Source organism: Saprolegnia parasitica (genome assembly GCF_000151545.1).
Source record: "Saprolegnia parasitica CBS 223.65 unplaced genomic scaffold supercont2.12, whole genome shotgun sequence".
NCBI classification, from domain to species: domain Eukaryota; phylum Oomycota; class Saprolegniomycetes; order Saprolegniales; family Saprolegniaceae; genus Saprolegnia; species Saprolegnia parasitica.
In genome coordinates this window covers 226,191-242,368 of record NW_012156406.1, presented here as the reverse complement: position 1 = coordinate 242,368, position 16,178 = coordinate 226,191, and the positions used below count along the sequence as shown (strand labels likewise).

Sequence of the window (16,178 nt, the reverse complement as noted above, 5' to 3'; positions counted from 1 at the left end):
TTGAAGCGAGTATGCGTGGGCAAAAGATATGACTGAGCCGGAAAGTGAGGTCAAACTTGCCTTTGACGCCGATGAACGAGTCGATCGCCCCCGTGCACAAGGCGCCCGAGCTCCAGGTCACGACCTTCCGCGACTTCCAGACCAACTGCACCCTCCTCGAGAACTCCCTCCGCGACAGCGGCTCGGACCCGCGCCCGGACCTGCAGAAGCTCCAGACCTGGGTCCGCTGGGTCAACGACGGGCACGGGTCGCCGGCCCATGAGACGTACCTCTACTCGACGTCGCTGCCGCGCGTCGCCAATGGCTTCTTACGCCGGTCTTTTGCGCGCTTCCCGGACGGCGACGTGCTCACGCAGATCGTCGGCTTTCTGCGCGAGCTGGCCATGCACCTCGTGCGCCGACTGCACACGTCGACGCAGCTCCTCGCCGACATGGAGACCTTGCACGCGCTCCTCGATCCGAGCCACAACTTTTACATGTACCATGGCGTTCCGGCGTGGAACACGGAGATCGAGGTCGAAGAAGAAGAAGCCGTTGGCGATGCGATACCGTTGGCGACGCCGCCGCAGGTGGGCGACGCCGTCGACGCATACCATGCAGGCAAGCACGTGTGGATGCAAGGCGTCGTCCTAGACATGAAGGACGAGATGGAGGTGTACGTGGGCTTTTACGGCATGGAGGCGACAGGCGACCGCTGGCTGCCTCGCGAGCATCTCGCACCCCTCGGGGCCAAGGCCAAGGAGCACCGCCGCGGCCACGGGCCAATCCGCACCGAGCTCGACGAGGATATTCCGGACGCCAACGACAGCGACCGCGCGCCGTACATGTGCGCGCTCCTCCGTCCCCGCGTGCCCTGCTCGCGCTTCTTCGTTGACGTCCTCAACGCGTTCGGCAGCGTCGGCGGCTTCCAGAAGCTCCCGCTCTTTGTGCTGCAGCCGCCTATCAACGTGGCCATGGTCGCGACCGTCGTGTCGTTGATCGCGAACGTGTTGCCGTGGGTCACGCGGCCCCTCGCACACCAGCTCGTGCGGCAGACCGAGGCGTCGCTGCACTTGCACTGCCCCGAGATGGTAGTCCCTCTTCCTTTTATTTCGCAAGGAAGCTCACAGCAAGATGGGAATAGGAGCTCCGCAACATGACCAAGCCAATGATGGACACGCTGCACGCTTGCTTCAAGAAGATCTGCCGGCGCCTCTATGTACGCCTCGACGCATCGCGCAAGGCCGACGAGCTCCTCCTCGGGCTTTGTCTCCGCTGCCTCGAAAGCGACGTGCTTGAGCACCGCCTCCACGGTCTGCGCTGCCTCACGGACTTTCTGCCGCTCATTCGCCATGCCAAGGCAAGGCAACTCACCCTATACAGACCGTATTGACCGACGCTTGTAGACGCACCCGCTCGGCGTCAAGCTCGTCGCGTCGTCGCTGGCGTCCTCGTACCCAAGTTCAGCGGCCTCGTCCTATGTGCTCATTTCGCTGCCGATCTCCGAGGCGACGGACGAAGCGTCGCTGGCCTCGTGGTGCGAGACGCACCATCTGCTCTCGCTCCTCTGCAACGCGCACGAGCAGGTCATTCGGCGCGGCGTCGATGTCGTCCGGTTCCTCTGCGAAGCGCATCGCTTTGGCTTGGCCGAGCTGCACCAGGTGTGGGACGCCGTCCTTTCCACGTCGACGGGCGCCGACGTCCGCGCGAGTCTCTTCTTCCTCCTCGAGTCGATCATCGCGTGGCTTTCCGAGCCGATCTGCAAGGAGCTCCTCCGGCTCTTGAGAGCCTACCCGACGCCCAGCGTCCACGTTGTGCACCTCGTTGGCAGCATTGCCAAGCACGCGCCGATGGACGAGCCGCTGCACTTGACGCCTCGACTGCAGCTGGAGCCGATCGAAGGCGACTTGTTCTCGCGCCATGCGGCCTGCCGTTGCGAGGCCATCGAGCTTCTCTGGGGGTACCTCCACGACACGACGGACGACGGACGGCGCCAGCTCTACGAGCCGGCCAAGGCGCAGCTCCAAGAGAGCATCGACGCCAACATTGATGCGGACGACCGCCCGTCGCTGCTGGAAGAGCCGAGTCTAAGCCCGCTCGTGCTCGACGGCGTCGTCGTTCTCTTGACGCAGTGCGTCGATCGCGTCAATGCGCATACAGATGTGCCGCAGGCGCTCGGCATCCTCGGCTACCTGCTGCATCTCTTTCCGTCCGACCACTGGAAGCTCGAGATCATTGCGTGGCTCCACGCACGCCACATTGTCCAGCACATTTTGGACGACTTGGTCGATTTCAAAGCGGCGCTGCCGATCGACGAGACGAAAGATGCGCTCGACGACATGAACGCCGCGCTCTTGCGTCGTGGCAGCCACGTGGACTTTACCGCGCACCTCAAGGCCCGCCTCGGGTTCCTCTCGCTGCTCTGCGAGCTCGTGCCGCAGTCGCACAGTCTCGCGCATTCGCACTTGGCCGTGCTCTGGGACGCGCTCTTGGTGCGCAGCGTCTTGCCGTCCGAGCGCAGCATGCTCTTCAAGTGGCTGATTGCGAACGCGATGCACTTGACGAAAAATGCGGTCGCGTACGTGTTCGAGTCGCTCTTGAGCGACGTGGGCTTCCTCAAGAGTCCGTCCTTGAGCCCACTCGCGCTTTCCTGCGTCCTCTGTTACTTTCGCTTGATGAACGACCAAGCAGGCACGCTCGTTCTCGCCCCGTCCGCCACGACGGCGCCGTGCACAACCAACGCGTTCGTGGTCCAGTCGCTGCCGCTGCGCGGCATGGACGCGCTCCTCACGATGCTGCTCGAGGCGTCGCACGCGACGGTCTTTGCGCAGACGCTGCGGTTCGTGGCGCTGCTGCCATTCAAGCTCGGACCAAACGCAGGCACGCTGGACCTCGTGACGTTGAGCTTGGAGCGCTTGGAGCCGCCGACGCTCGAGCGCGCGCTGGTCTTGCTCTCGACGTTTGTCGGCACGGACGTGGCGTCGGCGACAGCCCTCGCCACCGGACGCTGGGTGCCCCACAGCAGCAATTCGCGCGGCTCGATGCTCACGCTGCTGCTCTCCAACTCGATCAAGGGCACGCCGACGGTCGGTGCAAAGGTGCCGCTCGTCGTGTACGCGAACGACACGGTGCTGCAGATGCAGGTGGCAGCGACGCTCGCGCTGCAAGTGCCCATGGCCGTACAGTACCTGCGCTTCTTCCGCGCGGGCCGCGAGATCCAAGAGCTCACGCGCTGCTTGTCGCTGTCCGACGCCGGGTTCAAGGACGGCGATACAATCCTCGTCTCGCAGCGACCCAACTTGACGCCGGCGAGTGCGACCGAAAGCGACCTGCCGATCGTCTTGTCGCCAACGTTGTTTCCGAAGCTCCTGAGCCTCATGGACTCGCACGTGGAGGCGTGGAACCTCCTCTTGCGGCTGCCAACGCCTGCGTCGGTCGTCGATGCAATCCGCAAGCACGAAAGCGAGTGGTCGGCGCTGCTCTCGTCGAGCCACATGTCGCAGCTGCTGTACCGTCTCCAAGTGCTCGACGGACTCTTGGTCGAGAGCCGCTTTTTGGATTCGTTTGTGGCGACGCACGGACCCTCGTGCATCCTAAAGACGTTCCTGTCCTTGCGCGCCGACAGCGGCGCCTCGGGCTTTGAAGCATACGTGCAGCACGAGTCGGCACTGGTCTCTCTCCGGCTCCTCACACGCTTCCTCTATGACGGCGCGGCGGTGCACTTTCCCAAGCAGCTCGAGTGGGACGCGGACTTGTGGGTGACGTCGGACCTCGCGACGCTACCCGCTCGGATCCTCGCTGCGTACGACAACTGCGTGACGCCGTCGACCACGAAAGCGCCGGGCATCGTCTGGGCCAACGACGACATGGCGGCGCTCTGCGACGCGTGCTTGCTCTGGATGCAAGTCTGCGTGCAAAATGATCTGCACGGCCTCCTCGATACGCTCTGCACGCTCTTTGTGTTGGCAGCACCGACGTTCCAGCGGCTCCCGTCGTCGGCAGTTCTCCATGGCCTCGTCAGCACGCAGCGTCCGATCCGTCTCCTCATTGCGCATACGCTCGTGCTCTTGAGTAAAACCACGGATGTGGCGTTGGATGCCGACACAGCGGCCGCCATCGTACTCCTTTTGCGCGAGTTTGAAGGCGACTCGGTCGAGTACGTGACACTGCTGGGGCTCTTCGTCCTCGCAGCGGGCGACGTCGTGGAGAACGCGGCGACGCTCTTCGAGTCGTACGCGACGAGCGTCTCGTGCCCCGTGACATCGGCGACGTTCCTCAGCGACGTGCCGCACACCCAACTGTTTGGGGACCCACTGCCGACGCCGCTCGAAGGTGCGCTCTTCGTGCTGCGCTGCACCCTGCACAGCAGCCGTAAACTGCAGACGTTCCAGCCACAGCTGCTCCTCGACCTATGGCACGCCGGCTTGTTTGCCTACCCGACAACGAGTGACGGACCGTGGCACCCACGCTGCAGCACGCCGTCGAGTCGCCACGCGGCGTTCCAGCTGCTCTTGGATCTCTGCAACATGCCGTCGACGACGTCGCTTTTGGAGAACGGCAACCTGGCGTTCGTGATGGAGCAAGTGCCGCCGATTCTGGCGACCCTCACGCGCGTGTACGAGGACTGGGAGTGGGCCTTTGACCCGCACAGCGTCATGAAGTCGAGCACGGGGCGCGTCGGCCTGCGCAACCTCGGCTGCACGTGCTACCTCAACTCGACGCTGCAGCAGCTGTTTTACATGCCGCGCTTCCGCGACGCGATCTTGTCGCTGCCCGTGGACCCGGGCATGGACGTCGTGACGCAGACGCAGCGGCTCTTTGGGCACTTGGCCGCGACGGAGCAAAAGTGCGTCGACCCGACGCCGCTCCTCCACTGCCTCCACGACGAGGCCGGCGGCCCCCTCAACGTCATGATGCAGCAAGACGCGGAAGAGTTTCTGACACGGTTTGTGGACGGCGTGACTGAGTACCTCAAGACGACGCCTGCACATACGAACGCACTCGACGCGGTGTTTGGTGGCACGCTCTGCACGCAGCTGTGCTGCCAAGGCGGGTGCGGCTCGGTGCGCGAGACGGCCGCGACCTCGTTTGTGTGCATGACGGTCGAGGTCAAGGGCCACGACAGCCTTCTCTCGAGCTTGCGCAATTGGAGTGCGGGCGAGATGCTCAGCGGCGTCAACTGCGACGCGTGCGGGAGCAAGCAGGACACGATCAAGCGCGACTGCGTCGAGACGGCGCCCGAGACTCTTCTCCTGCACCTCAAGCGGTTTGAACTCAACTTTGACACGTTTCTGCGCGAAAAGGTCAACGACGCGTTTGCGTTTCCACTGAGCTTGGACCTGTTTCCGTACACGAAGGCGGGTCTCGATGCGCCGGACGCCCACGCGTCGACGCTGTACTACGACCTCGTCGGGTGCGTCGTGCACCTCGGCAGCACCGAGTCGGGGCACTACTACTCGCTCGTGCTGGACCGCGTCTCGGGCAAGTGGCTCGAGCTCAACGACGACACGGTCTCGTACTTTGACCTGCGGCTCATGGAGTCCGAGTGCTTTGGCGGGCCCGACGCGTCCGGCAGTAGTAGTCTGCTTCTCAACACCAAGAGCGCGTACATCCTCGTGTACGAGAAGCAAGGGTCGGCATCGTCGCTCGCGACGATGTCGCTGCCGTCGGGGCTCGCCGACGACCTCCGTCGCGAAAACAAGGCATTTGTCCAAGCGTGCTATGCGCACGACCCCAACTTTCTCGCCTTTCTAAGTGCCCTTCTCACGCGCCTCCCGCCCCAAGACGAGATTGGCGTTGACGCGCCGCTGTCACCGTTTCTGCACGCGTGCGTGCGGGGCATGCACGTGTACGCGCGCGCGCACGTGCTCAAGCCGCTGCCGCTGATTTCACTCCTGACGACGCAGCTGCGGTCGCCGACGCTGTGCCAATCGCTGCTCGCGCAGTACGCGTCGCACCCGTCGCATGTCGTCGAGATGCTCTTGTACTGCCCGAAAGCAGCGGTGCGGTCCGAGTTTGCGGCCTTTCTGAGCCACTTGGTCGTCGGATCGCTGCCGGTCGAGGGCGAGTTGCTCGCACTGGGGCTCACGGGGCCGTCGCTGTTTGGGAAGCTCTTGGACCAGCTCTTTACGCTCTCGATGCTCGATGCGATCGTGCTGAGCTGGCGCACGATGGGCGAGTTCTTTGAGTTTTTCAAAGGCGCCGCGCTCGCCGACGCGCGCTGCCGCGACCTCATGCGCATGCACAAGTGCGGCATGTACCTCCTCGACCTCTTCCTCGGCGAAGCAAGCCCGCTCATCGGGTCCGTTTACCCGCCCTACTCGCGCAAGCGGCTGCCCAAGGTCCCAAGCAGCCACCTCACGCCGATCCTCGAGCTTGTCGCGGTGCTCTACGAAGGCCAGTCGCCGACGAGCTTGGACGCGGAGACGCGGTCGTGCCTCCTCCTCAAGACGCTGTACGTGCGCATGTTCCAGTGCGCCGACCACGCGAAAGCGCTCGCGACGCTGCTCGTCGAGTGGTGCACCGAGTGGGACGCGTTCACGCAGTCCGTCATCGACGTCGTGGGCCACGTGCTCTCGACGCTCCAGATCTCGACGACCTCGAGTCTGCTCGGGCTCTGGGTCGTCCTCGACCCTTTCTTCGGACTCGAAGACTCGCTCCAAGGCCGGCGCGCGCACGACTGCCTCGTGCTCATGTGGCGCAGCATCCAGTCGCATCGCGGCGTCCTCGCCCAAGCGCAGGTCGACCTCTCGCACCGCGTCACGACGCAGGCTCAATCTCTGGATTAGGCAATCGGGCTGCTCCTCGCGCTCGGGTCAGTCCATGCCCACGTCCACGCCGAGCTCCAAGCAACCCTCGGCGTCTGGGGCCCGTGGGTCGGGCCGCTCCTCGCGACAGTGCGCAAGCAGCCGTGGGCGTTTGACGTGACGACTCGCGACGGATCCTCTCTCGAGTGGTGCCACGCGCTCTCGTATGACCGCGTCGCACAGTACATTGCCGAGGCCAACCTCTGCGTGCCGTGGCTCGAGGTACTTTGTGCCACTGTGTTCTGAGTGCGACCGACGTTGTAGGCGCCGGCTGAAGACGAAGCCGACGACCGACTGCACGCGGATGCAGACGCGACGGCCTTTCTCTGGGACAACAGCCTCGACTAGACGTCCAAACGATGTGGATTTATATACATACTCGTATTCTGCACGGAATCTACTCGACGGCAATGTCGACGGTCGGGCGCAGCTGCAAGCACTTGTCCAACACCTTGTGGATGTTGTGCGATTGGAACGCCTGCAAGCGCGCATCGCGGCCAGCCAGCTCCTTGTTGTCGACGTTGACAAAGGCCTGCTCGGTCAAAATGTAGTCGAAGCGAGGCGCCCACTTGCGGCTCCCGAGACGCGCGGTCGTCGAGCAGTTGTCGACCATGTACGCGACGCCCCGCGCGTGCATGTACGGGTTGAGCGAGTCGGTCGACTCGATCACCGACTCGTTGGCGACCTCCGAGTAGCAGTGGCCGTGGTCCAAGAGCACGTCGATCTGCGCCATCATCATGGCCACGTACGTGCCGCTCGTGAACGGATCGAGCGGAATCTGCGACGGCACACGCGCCGCGCGGACCTTCTCGCCGACCTTCCACGTGAACGTGCCGTCGAGCTTGCCCATGGGGAACTTGTCGTGGCGGTCGACCGCCATGTTGACCGACTTGATCTCGTTGCCCGACGCGACTTCGTCGTAGATCTCCTCGAGGATGTCGCGGCACGGGCCATAGGCTGCCACGTACGCGTCTTCAAAGGTCGTCTTGTCCTTGCCCGAGAACTGGTCGGCGACGGCCTTGATGCCGTGGTGCGAGATGATCGTGTTGAGCGGACCGGTGATGCACTCGGCCGCGTGCAAGAAAGAGTCTTCGGGCGACTTGCCCTGGCCCATGTAGCGGCGGAAGAGCGCCTCGATGAGGCCGTGGACGCCGCCGAGGAGGATACCGCGCTCGCCAAAGATGTCCGACTTGTACTCGTCCGTCAACGTCGTGTAGAACGAGTAGGGCGACCCGAGCGCGACGCTCCAGCCGAGCGCGTGGTCGGCCGCGCGACCGTTGACGTCCTGGTGGATGGCGACACTGGCGTTGATGCCGGCGCCGTTGACCTCCTTGCCTTGGACGTAGAGGCGGCGGACACTCGGGCCCATGCCCTTGGGCGCGACCATGACGACGTTGATATCCTTCGGGAAGGATTCGTGCACCGTGTTGAGGTGGCCGAGGAGGTAGCCGTGCGAGAGGCCGAGCGTCGCGCCCTTCTTGAGCAACGGGAAGAACTTGGGGTAGAGCGACACACACGCCGCATCACTCGTGAGGAGCAGCACCATGTCCGACTCGGCGATCACGTTGTACATCTCGCCGAGCGAGTTGGACTCTTCGGTGAAGCCCACCGCGCGGGCCTTGGCGGCCGAGCTCGAGTTTTCGCGGAGGCCAACCTTGACGTTGATGCCGGTACCTTCGAGCGAGTCGCGGATGTTCTGGGCCTGGGCGGGCCCTTGCGAGCCCCAGCCAATGACGCCGATCTGCTTGACGCCTTCAAAGGCCTTGGGCAGCTGGGCAAAGAGGTGGCGGCCGCCCGGCAGGATGTGCTCGGTGCGGTCGGCCATCTGGACGGCCTGGATGTCGGCGCCGAAGGCCTTGGACGCGGCGAAGGGCGAGGCCGTCGACATGGAGCGACGGGCGATCGTGGCGGGCGACGAGCGGAGGCTGCGGAACATTGGAAATTGGAATGTGCCACCGACGGATATCTTTACGAAGATCGCGCAATCCGATCGTATCCGGATAGCCTTGATTCCACAAACATCGCTTATCCGGACGTCCACCACTTCAACATGATTGCGCAACGCCGTGTCGAGTGGTCCGACGTCGTCCGACTCGCTGTTGCTGCGTGCATAATACGAGCGAACGCAACTGGTGAGCGATCGACCCCACGGTGCTAGTCACTGTTAATTAGTCGTTTCGTTCTATAGTCGTTGAGTTAGTTTATCGTCGGACGCCAACTCGGTCCTTTTGCTGTCGCTGCACACCAGAAGACTTTTCTGCCGTTTTGCGCAATCGAATCAAACGAATCAAGCCGCTGGCTCTTGAGCTGTCCGGTTAAGCTTGATTTGTTGACATTTGAGCGGTCATGAATTATCGTGCGGGTGTGAAGCGCTTTGTTCGGACCGCGCAGACGTTCTTGTGGCCTCGCAGTCGAGATTGCCTACTGAGTACCGTTTGCATCGATGCGGAAGTCAGCCAGTCCCAACAGCAGCGGAGAGGCGGTGACGGACGTGGTTGCGTGACAGGTGACTGGAATCTACTACACATTATATTGACGCAGGATTTAGTTGGCGGGCGTGCCCTTCTTGCTCTCCGTGCGCTTGAGCGTCGTGACTTCCTTGAGGATGTCCTGGTCCAGCGTCTCGTCGCGGTGCGGCGAGAGCTCGCCCGTCGCCTCGAGCAAGTCGCGCTTCTGCTCGACCCAGTTGACGAGTTCCTCGAGCGAAACTATTCAAGAGACGACGACACCTGATCAGCCATCGATGATCCTAGAATGAATGCAACGTACTCTTGCCGTCCTTGTCCTCGTCGATCTGCGACACGATCCACTCGGCGGCCTCCTCCGTTTTGTTCTTGCGCAGAATCGTCATGACGGCCGTCTTGAACTCGGTCACGTCGACGACGCCGTCCGAATCGCGATCGAGAATGTTGAGGCGGTCGCCCACGTCCTTGTCGACCTTGTCGAGCTCCACCTCGAGCTTCGAGAGCATCGAGTCGAGCTTCTTGAGCATGAGGTCGGCCGTCTTGTTCTCCTTGACGGCGCCAATGCGGCCGGCCGCGAGGAGGCCCTGGACGTCCATCGCGCTCTTGTCGATCTTCATCTTGGCCATGACCTGGCGTTCCTTCTCAACGAGCGACTTGAACGCCAGCGACTCGAGCGCGCTCACTTCTTCGAGCGTCAGCTTGCGTTCTTGCTCCTAGCGACCAATCTTCGTATCAACCTCCACGTCTTGATACAAGAAAAGAACGTACGAGGACGCTGGACGGCATCGCATCGACGGACGAGACGCGCTCGGCCGGCAACGTCTCCGAGAGGTTCTTGATCTCCGCGACGCGCGACTGGTCGAGGGACGCCTCGAGGAGGTTGTCCATCTCGATCTTTTCCTGTTCGAGCTGCTTGCTCTCGTGGTCTTCCTGCTTCTTGGTCGCTTCGTCGTCCGAGCGCTTCTTGGCTTCCTCGCGGAGCTTCTCCTCGTCCGCAATCATCTCGTTCTGGTACCGAATCGACTCGAGCTGCAGTTCCTTGATCTGGAGCTTATCGGCGGTCGTCGCCGCGCCCGACGACGACGGCTGCTTGGCCGCCAGCGCCACTTCGGTCACGACTTCTTCGTCCATGCTCGAGAGCGACGCCGCAAGCGCTGCCTCTGGACTGTCGACCGACGTGATGTTCATCGCGCGCGACAGAATCAGCAGCGACGCCGGCACGTTCTTGTTGATCGAGAGATCGAGCCACTAGAAGATGCATGAGACGACGCGACAATCCTGAGATGAGATGAATACCTGGCGCATCTGCTTGACGTAGCCGCCCTTGGTGAGGCCCGTCGCACGCATACCACGCTCCATGCACGCAATCTGAAGCTCTTCCTTGTTGAGCGAGTCGAGGCCTTCCCAGATGATTTCCTAGCCCATGCTCAGTAGAGGAATGAGATGCAGTAGTACCTGGTCGTCCTTCTTGAGCGCGCGGATCTTCATGCGGAGCTGGAAGCGCAGGAAGTTGTCGTTGCCGTACGGGTTGACGCCCATGTAGCGGCACATCCCCACGAGCTGCGGCCGCGAGATGTTGTCGAGCGTCACTTCGTCGTTGAAGAGGTACGCGATCTTGAGCGTCTCCTCGCTGCTCAGCGGCTCGCCGCGCTGCGCACGCTCGATGAAGCTCATGACCTCCTTGGCCGTCGCGCGCTTCTCCTCCGTGAGGCCTTCCGTGTCGCGCGTGTCCTGCATGACGTCCTTGACGGTCTCTTGGAGGAACTCGGCCAGCGACACGCGCAGCTGGAGCTGGCGCTTCATGTCCTCTTCGCGCTGAAAGTCGTGCTTGTACGTGCTTGGGAGCATGTTCGGGAACATCTTGAGCGCAAACGGAAGCAAAAGCTCCATGAAGGGCACGACGACAAGAACGCAAAGGGCACGAGGCGCAGCAAGTCGGCGACCGTGCGCTGGAGCTGCTTGCGCTCGCGGCGCGAGAGCGCGTTACCCTTGAGCACGCGGCGCAAGATGCGCGTCGACGTCGACACGTCCGCGTACAGCAGCTTGGTGCCGATCCAGTAGTGCTTAAGCTCGTGGCCAATGTGTTCCTTGGTCTCCTTGAGCCATGCCTGGACGCGCGCCGGCTCCTGGATGCAGAGCCGGACCCACTCCTTCAGCGTCTTGGCCGCGCTCAGCACCATGGACGGCGAGTTCTTGACGAAGCTCATTGCCTTCTGAGAGATCTTCTCGTCGAGGTTCTGGAGATCCTTGACCTGGAACCCGCGCTCGCCGACCTTCTCGAGCGCCTTGTCCAGACGGTCTTCCTGCTCGTGGATGAAGCTCGAGTTGCGCCGGCGAAGCGTCACGTTGGGCTTCTTAGCATCCGTGCTCATGAAGCGCGCGTGCTGGAACGGCGACGTCGCATGGGCGTAGTGCAGGCGGGGCGTCACCGCCACCAAGGCGGCGCTCGAGGCCAACGAGAGGCCATGGGCGGCCTCCTGCAGCGCGAACCGCCGGGGCGTGAGGCGGAGCTTGTCCTCACGCTCGCTCGAGGTGGGCATGGCGGAGAAGGCCGCATGCGCCCACGTCGGCGTCTGGCGCCGGGGCACGGACTTGGTCAAGGCGGCGCGGAGCATCTCCCTGGTCAACGAGCCAAATTGAGTTGTATGGCCAGGCTGCTTTTTTAATACGAGTGGGAATATTAATAAAATACACTGGATTTTGAGCTAAAAAAATGACTGCGACCGCCTATGTACCAAGCAAAGTATACAAACATGCAAAGAATTACGGCGAATTCCTCCGGTTGGACAGAAAAGAACCAATCAGAAGCATTTTTTCAATGAAAGCAGCCAATCCGTAATGTGGAGCCGGATAGTATCCGGATATCACAACCAACCAGCAGCAGGCCGCACCATCATTCCCGTGCCGAGCCGTCACTCTTGCATGACACGGGGGCCGTTGGGAACATCACAAGGAGCGCATCATGATGGTCGTTGCATACCGGTCGACGCCTGTACATGGCTACGAGTGATCAAGTCATTCTAGCACAGCTCGAATCAGCTGCTTGCACACGTTTTGGTGCTGCGGAGGGGGACCCGGGGTGATAGGCCCCAGCCTCGCCTTGCGGCACGTTTGCGGTTGATCCATCTGCGATCTATGAACATTTGGGTGGCTTTCACCGTGCTACTGGCATTCTAGTCGTTTAGTATTACTATTAGGTAGTCTACTAGTGCATCCGTGTGCTTGAATTGCGTGACAGAGTCTCGACACCAACGGCCCTTGGTGTCGCAGACAAGCGCCTCAAAGATCCTCGATTAGCCCACCGTTCGTTGCTCCCGCGCAGCTTGAACAGATAGTTCTATTGTGTTATATCCATGGCGCCCATGATGTACTGTTGGCTACGTAAATTTAAAACGCGCTTTAAGTGGTAACCACCAACAACACGAATTTCATCGGGAATTCCATGCTCCCGGCATGAGCTCAAGGCATGAGCTCGTGAGTCTGAGCACGATGTCTGGATCAATGATCCAGACGACGTCCACTACTAGTACACTCAAAGGCATTGTCCAGACTCACGTGGTCATGCCTTTGGTGCCAGTCAGGGTGCCAGTGTCCTTTCAGATGTGTGACAGATTGGAGCTATCAGCGGGAAAGAAAAATTCAGTCTCGAGCTAAACGAGTTTGGACTTTTGAATCCGAGATGGCGTCGCCAGCGCAAGCGTGCGCGTTTGCTGTCAACGAAATCATGGCGACCGTCGCGCAGACCGCGGGCGTCTCGTCGTGCGCGCTCGTGGCGCAGGTCACGTCCGGCTCGTTCAACTCGGCCGCCGTCGCGTCGTTGGACTGCAAGAGCACCATTTGCAGCTTCCTCCTCGAGACGCTAGCGACCGGCTTTGCCTCGTCCGCGCTAGCAACCTGCACGTTGCACGACAGCGCAAACAACAGAGACGTTCTTGTCGGGGACATTGGCGGTCTCTGCTCGGGCGGGAGTCTCCGGACGGCGACCACGGCCCGCCCGACGCCGACGCCGGTGCCGGAAACCAACAGCTCGGGCATGATCATCGGTATCATTGTTGCAATCGTTGTCGTCATTGTGATCGCAATCGGCCTTTGCTTGCGGCGTCGAAGAACCAAAGAGACGCACCCCCGCTGCCCTCCACGGCAGCTTCGTACGCATCGCCATCGTCGCTTCCGATGAGCTACACCAATCAGAGCTACCCAACCTATGAAGCCGGGGGTACACAAGCCTCGATGTCGCCGCCGGGAGCTGTACGAGCGGCAGCACAACCTCGACGCAGTCGGAAGGCTCGCTCGATATGTGCCATCTCGAAGCGTACCGGCTGCCGACGACCGACATCACCATGGTCAAGTCGTTGGCGCGCGGCGCGTACGGCGAAGTCTGGCTTGGACGACAGCGCGACAGAGTCGTCGCCGTCAAGAAGCTCCTCGGGCACAAGCGGGACAAGAACGAGCTCCAAAAGTTCATTTACGAAATAGCACTTTTGGCCAAGTTGAATCTCCCTCGCACTACTGCAGGATCGCTGACCTTGCTCTCTGTAGGCTCGACTGCCCGTTCATTGTGGCGTTTGTGGGTGTCGCCTGGACGCGCCCGAGCGACATGCTGCTCATCACCGAGTACATGGATGGCGGCGACCTCCGCAACCTCCTCGCATCGACCCAGTCATTTTCGTGGCCGCAGAAAGTCCACGTCGCTCTTCACATTGCCGAGGCGCTCGTCTACCTCCACTCGCTCGAGCCAAAGATCATTCACCGCGACCTGAAATCGCGCAATGTGCTCCTCAACACCAAGTTGGACGCCAAGTTGACGGATTTCGGCGTCTCGCGCGAAACGGACGACGCGACCATGACCGCCGGCATTGGCACGTACCGCTGGATGGCGCCCGAGGTGCTCCAAGACGGCCACTACACCGAGTCGGCCGACGTGTTTTCGTTTGGCGTGATCCTTGCCGAGCTCAGCAACGAGATCGTGCCGTACTCGGACTTGCGAAATGTCAACGGCAACCCGTACACGGACACGGCGATCATGGCCAAGGTCATGAAGGGCGAGCTCCAGCCGACGCTGTCGCCCGACTGTCCGCAATGGTACGTCGAGCTGACGCAGCGGTGCATGCAGCTAAGAAACTTCGACCGACCGAGCGCGTTGGATGTCGCTGTCGTCCTTCGTCGGTCCTGTGCCGCACTGCGGTAGTAACACTTTGGAATAAAAATCTCGTGCGTGACGCGCCTTCTGACAACTTGAACATACCCTTGCACGCAAGGCCGCACTCGTCGCTCTCTTGACCCAAACAAATCAGCATGGATTCTGTGTTTCGCTTTGCCAGCGTGGATGACATGGACGAGTAAGGTTCCTGGCGAGGCTAACTGACGAGCTCCAAGCATCGCCAAAAGTCTGCAGGGGCGTCCTTTCCATCGTCTTCGGTGCTACGAACCGCATCGTCGACGTTCGAGCTCATTCCCGCGCGCATCGAAGCCATCTGGTTTGCCATATGCGCGGTGGGCCCGACGGATTTTCGGCTCGATGCACACAGGCTCGGGCCTTCCTGCTGATGCCAAGTATGCTGCCTGGTGTACTGGACCCACTTGGCCCTGCATGCTAGCATACGGGATCGCCCACTTGGCATAAACTGCTGCCATAACAGGATATCACCATGTCCACGTCGTGCGCCACGCTAGCCAACTCATTCATGGCGCCCGTCGCCGCGCAGCCATCGCTCGCCTCGTGCACGCTCGTCAAGATCTACAAGACGAGCGGTCTCTTCAGCTCGTCGACCTTCAAGGCCACGGACTGCAAGAGCTCTGCGTGCACCATCATCTACCAGGGCCTCGCTGCTTTCTTCACGAGCTTCCCGGACTGCTCGTTTGTCGACTCGGACTCCAACACCAAAATCCCCTTGTACGAGCTTGGCAACATTTGCACGGGCACGTCGATCAAGACCACGGCGCCATCAAGTGGCTCGTCCAGCGGGAACCCTTGGACACCGACACCAACGTCAGGTCGCGGCTCGCTCTCGGGCAAGACCCCGTCGTCCGGGTCTGCATCGACCTCGTCAAGCAGTAGCAGCAGCTCGACCACGATCATCATTGTCGTCGTCGCCGTCCTCGTCGTGCTGGCGATCATCGGTTTCTGCTGCTGGCGCAACAAGCACAAGAAGCAACAAGAGGAAGCGGCTGCGATGGTATTCGCGTCGCCCATTGGTTACCCGACGCACGACTACGAAGCAGCCAACACGACAACCGCGTACTCGGAGCCAACGTATCGCCCGGACCAAGCGTATACCTACCAACCCGAGCTTAACTCGGTGCACGTGTACCAGGAGACGGCGCCCGTGCACGTGTACGACCCCGACGCCGCCAAGCAGACGATGCAGTCGACCGGCACTGTGACGGCAACGCGCACCGCCGGCAGCACCACTGGCACCAAGACAGGCGCAAGCTCGACGTCCGTGCAGTCGGACGGCGCGGGCCTTGATATGTGCAACCTCGACATGCACCGCGTGAACGTGAGCGATATCTCGATGATCAAAGCGCTGGCGCAAGGTGCGTTTGGCGAGGTCTGGCTCGGGACCCTTCAAGGCTCGATGGTCGCGGTCAAGAAGCTTCTCAACCACAAGCGCGACAAGAACGAGCTCCAAAAGTTCATTTACGAAATCGCCCTCATGGCCAAGTACACGCTACTCTCTCGATGCAGTGTCTGACGTCTCTGGTTCAACTAGGATCGAGAGCAAGTACATTGTGACCTTTATCGGTGTCGCCTGGACGCGCCCGAGCGACATGCTGCTCATCACCGAGTACATGGACGGCGGCGACCTCCGCAACCTCCTCGCATCGACCCAGTCATTTTCGTGGCCGCAGAAAGTCCACGTCGCTCTTCACATTGCCGAGGCGCTCGTCTACCTCCACTCGCTCGAGCCAAAGATCATTCACCGCG

At 61.6% G+C, this 16,178-nt stretch overlaps 5 protein-coding genes across 5 annotated transcripts in view; 3 read left to right on the top strand and 2 right to left on the bottom strand.

Moving 5' to 3' along the window:
* The first annotated feature begins 32 nt into the window (after positions 1-32).
* On the top strand, positions 33-7,177 carry SPRG_04658 (hypothetical protein). The gene is made up of 5 exons (XM_012343066.1): positions 33-1,070; positions 1,124-1,339; positions 1,386-6,719; positions 6,768-7,007; positions 7,050-7,177. The coding sequence occupies exons 1-5, from the start codon at positions 72-74 to the stop codon at positions 7,131-7,133; spliced, it is 6,873 nt and encodes a 2,290-aa protein (XP_012198456.1). The 5' UTR covers positions 33-71; the 3' UTR covers positions 7,134-7,177.
* Positions 7,131-8,723, bottom strand: SPRG_04657 (hypothetical protein; the record flags this gene model as incomplete). Its single annotated transcript, XM_012343065.1, has 1 exon — positions 7,131-8,723. A coding segment is annotated over one exon (1,541 nt), but the record flags the coding sequence as incomplete, so codon positions are not given.
* A 564-nt stretch (positions 8,724-9,287) lies between these two features.
* Positions 9,288-11,901, bottom strand: SPRG_04656 (hypothetical protein). Its single transcript, XM_012343064.1, has 5 exons — positions 10,706-11,901; positions 10,547-10,666; positions 10,019-10,498; positions 9,555-9,963; positions 9,288-9,493 (listed from the first exon to the last, which is right to left on the bottom strand). The coding sequence occupies exons 1-5, from the start codon at positions 11,138-11,140 to the stop codon at positions 9,330-9,332; spliced, it is 1,608 nt and encodes a 535-aa protein (XP_012198454.1). The 5' UTR covers positions 11,141-11,901; the 3' UTR covers positions 9,288-9,329.
* A 1,014-nt stretch (positions 11,902-12,915) lies between these two features.
* SPRG_04655 (TKL protein kinase) lies at positions 12,916-14,482 on the top strand. Its single transcript, XM_012343063.1, has 3 exons — positions 12,916-13,398; positions 13,562-13,739; positions 13,790-14,482. Exons 1-3 carry the CDS (start codon positions 12,930-12,932, stop codon positions 14,436-14,438), a joined length of 1,296 nt encoding a protein of 431 aa, XP_012198453.1. The 5' UTR covers positions 12,916-12,929; the 3' UTR covers positions 14,439-14,482.
* Positions 14,483-14,934: 452 nt separating this feature from the next.
* The window catches only part of SPRG_19673 (TKL protein kinase), a gene marked incomplete at both ends in the record, with an annotated part of 1,775 nt that continues 531 nt past the window's right edge, over positions 14,935-16,178 (top strand). The window contains 2 exons of the mRNA XM_012343237.1: positions 14,935-15,914; positions 15,964-16,138. Coding sequence (XP_012198627.1) covers positions 14,935-15,914; positions 15,964-16,138 — 1,155 coding nt within the window. The remainder of the gene's footprint in view (positions 15,915-15,963; positions 16,139-16,178) is intronic.